The 7723-nt window shown below is 39.0% G+C and overlaps 1 protein-coding gene across 1 annotated transcript in view; it reads right to left on the bottom strand.

The window, feature by feature from the left end:
• The window catches only part of LOC111799334, a 7761-nt gene extending 1652 nt beyond the window's left edge, over positions 1-6109 (bottom strand). Inside the window, exons 1-9 of the mRNA XM_023682858.1 lie at positions 5762-6109; positions 2701-3197; positions 1305-1403; positions 1066-1166; positions 901-972; positions 723-813; positions 572-652; positions 443-502; positions 245-367 (exon numbers count right to left, since the gene is read on the bottom strand). Coding sequence (XP_023538626.1) covers positions 245-367; positions 443-502; positions 572-652; positions 723-813; positions 901-972; positions 1066-1166; positions 1305-1403; positions 2701-3081 — 1008 coding nt within the window. The 5' untranslated portion in view covers positions 3082-3197; positions 5762-6109. The remainder of the gene's footprint in view (positions 1-244; positions 368-442; positions 503-571; positions 653-722; positions 814-900; positions 973-1065; positions 1167-1304; positions 1404-2700; positions 3198-5761) is intronic.
• Between the last annotated feature and the right edge of the window lie 1614 nt (positions 6110-7723).

Genomic DNA, 7723 nt, shown 5'->3' with positions numbered 1-7723 from the left:
CAATCCCCCCCCCCCCCCCACCCCCAGCATCCTCGCGAGCACACCGCCCGGTGACTGGCTCTGATACCATTTGTAACAGCCTAAGCCCACCACTACCAAATATTGTCCACTTTGGCCCGTTACGTACCACTATCAACCTCACAGTTTTAAAACGCGTCTACTAGGGAGAGGTTTCCACACCCTTATGAGAAATGCTTCGTTCCCCTCTCCAACCGATGTAGGATCTCACAACAAGGAATCATACCGTGATATTTTGTAGAAGTTCGTAGGTAACATCTTGAGCCCCATACGACTTCGGATGCCACTTTCTTTCCGACCAATCAACGTGAGTAATTGACCAGTTTGCAATCCCTTCAGGATCCGTCATCTGGACAACGAAAAAAACGACATTCAGTTCAAAACGTTCATACACAACACTCATGATATTTAGTTAAACTCTTACATGGAAAAAGGTGGGCAAATAATGTTCATCTGCAATGCAATTGTGTCCCTCCAAACCTGGCTGAAATAACCAGGAAATTCATACTATGTAATTATACATAATCACCGAGTCGTAGCAAGTACAATTTACCTTACAATAATCTCGAAACTTCGAGTAGTAAAGATTATCCGCCACGACGATCAAAGCGTGTTGTCGCTTCATCGAGAACCACTGCACAGAACATTTCAAATATTGAAGATACATGCACGTTTACAAGTCTTTATGAACATTTCAAACATACCTGAGCACCCTTTCTGAAGTCTTTCATTTCAATTTCAGGTAACATATGCTTTGAATATCTCCCATTTCCATGAGGACCAGGATCCTTAAAGCTAAACACATGATCAAATTATGATAAATAAGTCATCCATATCTCTATATCAATTTTGTGTTCGATAGATCGATCGTGTATTGCTCACCAGTCCACGTAACTGAGATTGGTATTGATCAAATACTGATAGATATAATCGAAATTATGCAACGGTACACAACTGCGATTCCAGATATAATAAATCAGTTCTACAAATAGCAAAAGTAATCATGGTTTGAATTGAGAATTTGAAATGATTCCATCTTAAAATCACCTATCAGAAAGTAAAACGAAGTGCTGATTATCGGGATCGTGAAGAGCGTTTGCTAACAATCTTCTCTCTGCGTCGACCATCGAAATTTTACCCCATATAACCTGAATATACAATGAGTTCACCAAACTGGTTATAAGGAGTATAGATCAGTGATTGATAGCAGTATTAGCACAAACCAAAGTGTAATGATAACTGGAAGAACATGCACATAATGATATCAATCATGGAAATATATAGACCTCATCGCTATGAGTTTCTCGACCAGCGAAGTATCGGCTGACGTGCACTGGCTTTTCCTTAGATGCATGGATATAAATAGAGAATTTCTCTTCATGGCCCTGACAAGAGATGGGAATAGTTTCAGCTGAAAATATAATGATATAGGCTTCACTAGCATCATTAGACGTTAGAGATTGACATATGTATGAGATTCAGATTGTGATTCGAGAACAAGGGGTATAAAACATATGCCATCCTATAAAACTAGAAGCATTATAATTTTAAGCAATTCATCCCAACTGTACGTGAGATTTTCCCACATTATCTAGGTTGTTTCTGTAACCTTGATCATCTAGATTCTGTTGTTTGTCGACGTGCCAGGTTTAGGTACTAGAAAAGCTGGTATGATGAAAGAATTGAAACTAATGATGTGAGATCCCACATCGATTGGGGAGGAAAATGAAGCATTCTTTATAAGGGTGTGGAAACCTCTCTCTACCAGACGCGTTTTAAAAACCTTGAGGGGAAAGGAAAAGCCCAAAGAGGACAATATCTACTAGCAATAGGTTTAGGCGGTTACAAATGGTATCAGAGCCAGACACCAAACGATGTGTCTGGGAGAAGGCTGAGCCCTGAAGGAGGGTGGACACGAGGCGGTATGCCAGAAAGGACGCTGGGCTCGAAGGGGGGTAGATTAGGGAGTCCCACATCGATTGCAGAAGGGAATGAGTGCCAGCGAGGACGCTAGGCCTCGAAAGGGGGTGGATCGTGAGATCCACATCGGTTGAGGAGGAGAACGAAACATTCTTTATAAGCGTGTGGAAACCTCTCCTTAGCAGACACGTTTTAAAAGCCTTGAGGGGAAGCCCGAAAGTAAAAGTCCAAAGAGGACAAGATCTGCTAGCAGTGGGCTTGGGCTGTTACAAATAGTATAAACGCCAAACACCGGGCGATGGTGCCAGCGAGGAGGCTAAGCCCCGAAAGGAGGTGGACACAAAGCAGTGTGCCACGCTGGACTGAAGGGGGGGGGGGGGGGGGGNGATTGAGGAGTCTCACATCAATTGGAGAAGGGAACGTGTGTCAGCGAGGACGCTGGCCCCAAAAGGGGGTGGATTGTGAGATCCCACATCAGTTGGGGAGGAGAACGAAGCATTCTTCATATGGGTGTGGAAACCTCTCCCTAGCATACGTGTTTTAAAAGCCTTGAGGGGAAGCCCGAAAGGGAAAGCCCAAAGAGGACACTATCTACTAGCGGTAGGCTTAGGCGATTACAAATGTAAAGCACATTTTTTATCACGTGGAGTCCAACTATTGTTAACGAACATTCCAGCATCAGCATCACAGATAAATGCAAATACAATAATGAGTAAACTGTTGATGAAATATAAGTAACAGTAAGAAAATACAGAAACTTACCTTGAAAAAATTATCCCATAGCTTCTCAAAAGGCAGGGAACCACGAGTCAAGAACAAGAATGCAATTTTAGGAGTTTTCAATGGAACAAATGGAGTGTTCAAAATTTCTCTAATAACAATACGTGATGCAATCTCAGCATCACTTAGTTCCCTTGCAGGTGAAGGTGGGAGCCAGTCAGTAATAACCCTGCATCCCTTATCAGAAAATATGTAACAGGCCCCTGTGCCACTGGGTGGATAGATATAAGCACATATTAGGAACACACAGACCATAGAAACCAAGATAATAATCCATAACGGCCTCTTGGTAGTACGAGGTCGTGGACCGGGCAGAACTTTCATGTCACCCATGTCTATTTGGTACTTGTGACCTGTCTTCATCTAGAACAAATGCATCACTACTTCATATGAATGGGATCAATGTGTTCATCACAAGGCAATGGCCTCGGCTTAGAACACCTCCGATCGAGATTTCTGTTTCAGTGATGATAATGAATCTGCATATTGAATACACAAATCGATCTGTTAGGAATTGAAGAAACCATCGACATTGTCAAAACTTTCTCACATAATCTTTGCTGAAAAATGCATGATCACTACAAATATATACAATAGCACTTATATTTCTGTTTGGCAGGAATCTCATGTTCTTTGCTTTAGTTCTATCATTTCTACAGCAGAGAACAAATCAAGCTTTTAAATTTGTGTTCATGTGATTTCAATGACAATAAAAACTAAAACCAAGCTCATTTGGCTGGTTTTAAGATTTTTTTTCCATCATTGATCCACAATATTCTTCAACTTTATCGATCTAGTTGTGAGATTCCACATCAGTTAGAAAGGGGAACTAAGCACTCCTTATAAGGATATGGAAACCTTTCTTTAGTAGACGTGTCTTAAAACCGTGAGGCTAACGACAATACGTAATAGGCCAAAGTGGACAATATCTGCTAGCGATGGGCTTGGGCTGTAACAAATGGTATCAAAGCCAGATACCGGGCGGTGTACCAGCGAGGATGTTGGGCCTCCAAAGGGGTAGATTGTGAGATCCCACATCGGTTGGAGAGGAGAACTAAGCATTCCTTATAAAGGTGTGGAAACCTCTCCCTAGTAGACGCGTCTTAAAACCGTAAGGCTGACGGCAATACGTAACGGGCCAAAGCAGACAATATCTGCTAGTGGTAGGCTTGGGCTGTTACAAATGGTATTAGAGCCAAACACTGGATGTTGTACCAGCGAGGACGTTGGGCACCCAAGGGGGGGTGGATTATGAGATCCCACATCGGTTGGAGAGGGGAACTAAGCATTCCTTATAAGGGTGTGGAAATCTCTCCCTAGTAGACACGTCTTAAAACCGTGAGGCTGATGGCGATACATAGCAAGCGAAAGTGGACAATATCTGTTAGCGGTGGATTTGGGTTGTTACGAATGGTATCAGAGCCAGACACTGGACGATATGCCAGCAAGAACACTGGACCCCCAAGGGGGATGGATTGTGAAATCTCACATCGGTTGAAGAGGGTAACAAAGCAGTCCTTATAAGGGTGTGGAAACCTAGTAGACGCTTTTTAAAACCGTGAGACTGGTATCGATACGTAACAGGCCAAAGCAGATAATATATTCTACCAACATACTATTTACATCTGACCACTAGACATGAACTTAAGGAAACTATAAATTGTTAAACTAAAAATAGTTCACAAAGAATATTAAACTTTTACTCTTGATCATGTCTTGATGATGAACTCAAAACCCCACTTTTCTATTTTCCTTAATAACCCAAAGAAAACAACAAACTCCTAGCATTCACGTCAAGTTTCAAGAAATCAAATCACTATTTCACTTAGAAAATGAATGCATCATTACCAACCAAGTAACATAAACACCTTATTCTAATCAATAAATCACTCTATTCATAACTATGCTTTAATGTTGATACTCAATTCTCTCACAAGGGATAATATGAGACACTTTCTTCTTAAAAGCTGGCTATGTAAACATTAAAATGTGACCAACCAACACTTTTTTCCTTTAGAAAGTAACAATAAGATAGCTAGCCTATAATTCCCATCTCTTTCGTACTGATACGGTTGAGGACTTTTAGGAGAGAGTCCCACATTGGCTAATTAAGGGAATGATCATGTGTTTTTAAGTAAATAATACATCTCCATTGGTATGAGGCCTTTTGGAGAAACCAAAAGCAACACCATGAGAGCTTATGCTCATAGTGGACAATATCATACCATTGTGGAGAGTTGTGGTTCCTAACATGGTATTAGAGTCATGCCCTTAACTCAGTCATGTCAATAGAATCCTCAAATATCTAACAAAGAAGTGAGCCTCAAAGGTGTAGTCAAAAGTGACTCAAGTGTCGAACAAAGGGTGTACTTTGTTCGAGGGCTCTAGAAAAAGGAGTTGAGTCTCAATTAAGGGGGAGGTTGTTCGAGGGTTCCATACGGCCTCATGGGGGACTCTATGGTGTACTTTGTTCAAGGATAGTATTGTTGAGGATTGTTAGGAGGGAGTCCCACATTGGCTAAGGGAATGATCATGGGTTTTAAGGAATAAATCTCCATTGGTACGAGGCCTTTTGGGAAAACCAAAAGCAAAGCCACAAAGCTTGTGCTCATCGTAGACAATATCATACCATTGTGGAGAGTTGTGGTTCCTAACCGATACAACATCTTCAAGTTTGAAAAGATGCATTGATTTGTTGTTCAATCAACATTACCTAGCATTGTCCTAAACCATTAAACAAAGGTCAAATGCATTCAATTCAACAACCACCACTCTAAGTGAAAAACATTAAGCCTAGTCTAAACAGCCAATCAAAAGCATTAAAGCTCCGCCGCCAAGACGGTCAAACTCTACCGAAATCCCAGTATCTCTAATGCTCTGTTCCGTCGGTGGTAAATACTAAGAACACAAGAACAATGCAATAAACCCCAAAACCTTCATTCATCACACATTAACTCAAAGAAAAACAGGGAGACCTCGAAAATGGAATTGAAGAATTGAATCACCGGAACCGATTGGATTCAAAAGTGAACAATAAAATCACCTGAGTTCTTGAGCTGAGTGATCGGAATCCGGCAGTCGAATCGAAGATCTGAAAACCCCCAACCTCCAAAGTAATGATAAATTCCGAGATCTACGTTGAAGAATACGAACATTCCATAAAAACCCACAAAATCCAAGCCCGATTAAAGAAAATTAAGACACAATTTCAAAGAATCGAAACGACCCTTTTGCGTTCCTGTTTAAGAAATCGAAGGAAATTAATCTGCAGAGATCCTTCGGGTTTAATTTCTCTGCTCCCTCTCCCTCTCTCTCTCTAAAACTCTGTTTATAAAAATGGTGCTGTGTGTGTGAGAGAGAAGAGAGCGTCTATGACACTTCCAATCACAAACATATCGGGGACGGCGTTGCTAATTAAATTATAAAAAAAAAATAATAATAATAAAATAAATCATTTGATGGGTTTTTCTCTTATTTTCTGATTGGGCAGACGTCGCCGGAGCGTGGAAGTCACGCGCAGTATCAGCGCGTGGTAGTCGACTTCTTATTCCAATAGGTCTTTTGGTATTACGTTGACTTTCATTGCGTTTTGAACGGAGCCACGGCGAAATCGACGTCGGCTGCCAGGTAGGATTTTTTTATTAATTTCTTTTTTTTATTTATATATTTTAAATATTGTCTTGTTTTTAATTTTTTTTTAATAATTTTTAATTTTATTAAAACTCTAGTTGAGATATAATTAAGTTATTTTTTACTTACATTATTAATAAATTAAATTTATTTAATATATAAATATTAAAAAGGTTGGACATAATAAAATAAATGCTGAAATTATTTTTTTTTTTTTAATAAATTCTTCAAATAAATTGAATTTAATTCATTTATAGTATTATCCAAATTAGATAAAGAATCCCGTACTAACTAAAAGTTCTTCAAATATTATAATTAATGAAATAAATGTTGGAATTCTACTTTACAATCATTTGCATTTAATAGTTAGCTATCTATTCTAATGTTTTTCTTTTAGATTAATAATTATAGGAAATTGAAATATTTTGAGTTCGTAATAAATATTTTATTATAAAAAAAGAATATCTTGCTTTACTGACATAGAAGTAGCACGTGACTTAAATATTTAAAGACATTCCCTGTAAGTGACCCTACTATTGGGGTTAAATACAATAACATGTGAATGCAACGACGGAACCTATTTTCCTACTGTACTTTTTTAAAAATGAAATTAGGATTAAAAAATATATATATATATATATATATNACTCCTAGCATTCACGTCAAGTTTCAAGAAATCAAATCACTATTTCACTTAGAAAATGAATGCATCATTACCAACCAAGTAACATAAACACCTTATTCTAATCAATAAATCACTCTATTCATAACTATGCTTTAATGTTGATACTCAATTCTCTCACAAGGGATAATATGAGACACTTTCTTCTTAAAAGCTGGCTATGTAAACATTAAAATGTGACCAACCAACACTTTTTTCCTTTAGAAAGTAACAATAAGATAGCTAGCCTATAATTCCCATCTCTTTCGTACTGATACGGTTGAGGACTTTTAGGAGAGAGTCCCACATTGGCTAATTAAGGGAATGATCATGTGTTTTTAAGTAAATAATACATCTCCATTGGTATGAGGCCTTTTGGAGAAACCAAAAGCAACACCATGAGAGCTTATGCTCATAGTGGACAATATCATACCATTGTGGAGAGTTGTGGTTCCTAACATGGTATTAGAGTCATGCCCTTAACTCAGTCATGTCAATAGAATCCTCAAATATCTAACAAAGAAGTGAGCCTCAAAGGTGTAGTCAAAAGTGACTCAAGTGTCGAACAAAGGGTGTACTTTGTTCGAGGGCTCTAGAAAAAGGAGTTGAGTCTCAATTAAGGGGGAGGTTGTTCGAGGGTTCCATACGGCCTCATGGGGGACTCTATGGTGTACTTTGTTCAAGGATAGTATTGTTGAGGATTGTTAGGAGGGA

The sequence above is a fragment of the Cucurbita pepo genome, chromosome LG07 (assembly GCF_002806865.2).
Source record: "Cucurbita pepo subsp. pepo cultivar mu-cu-16 chromosome LG07, ASM280686v2, whole genome shotgun sequence".
Lineage (NCBI taxonomy): Eukaryota > Viridiplantae > Streptophyta > Magnoliopsida > Cucurbitales > Cucurbitaceae > Cucurbita > Cucurbita pepo.
This window is presented reverse-complemented; position numbering and strand designations above follow the sequence as displayed.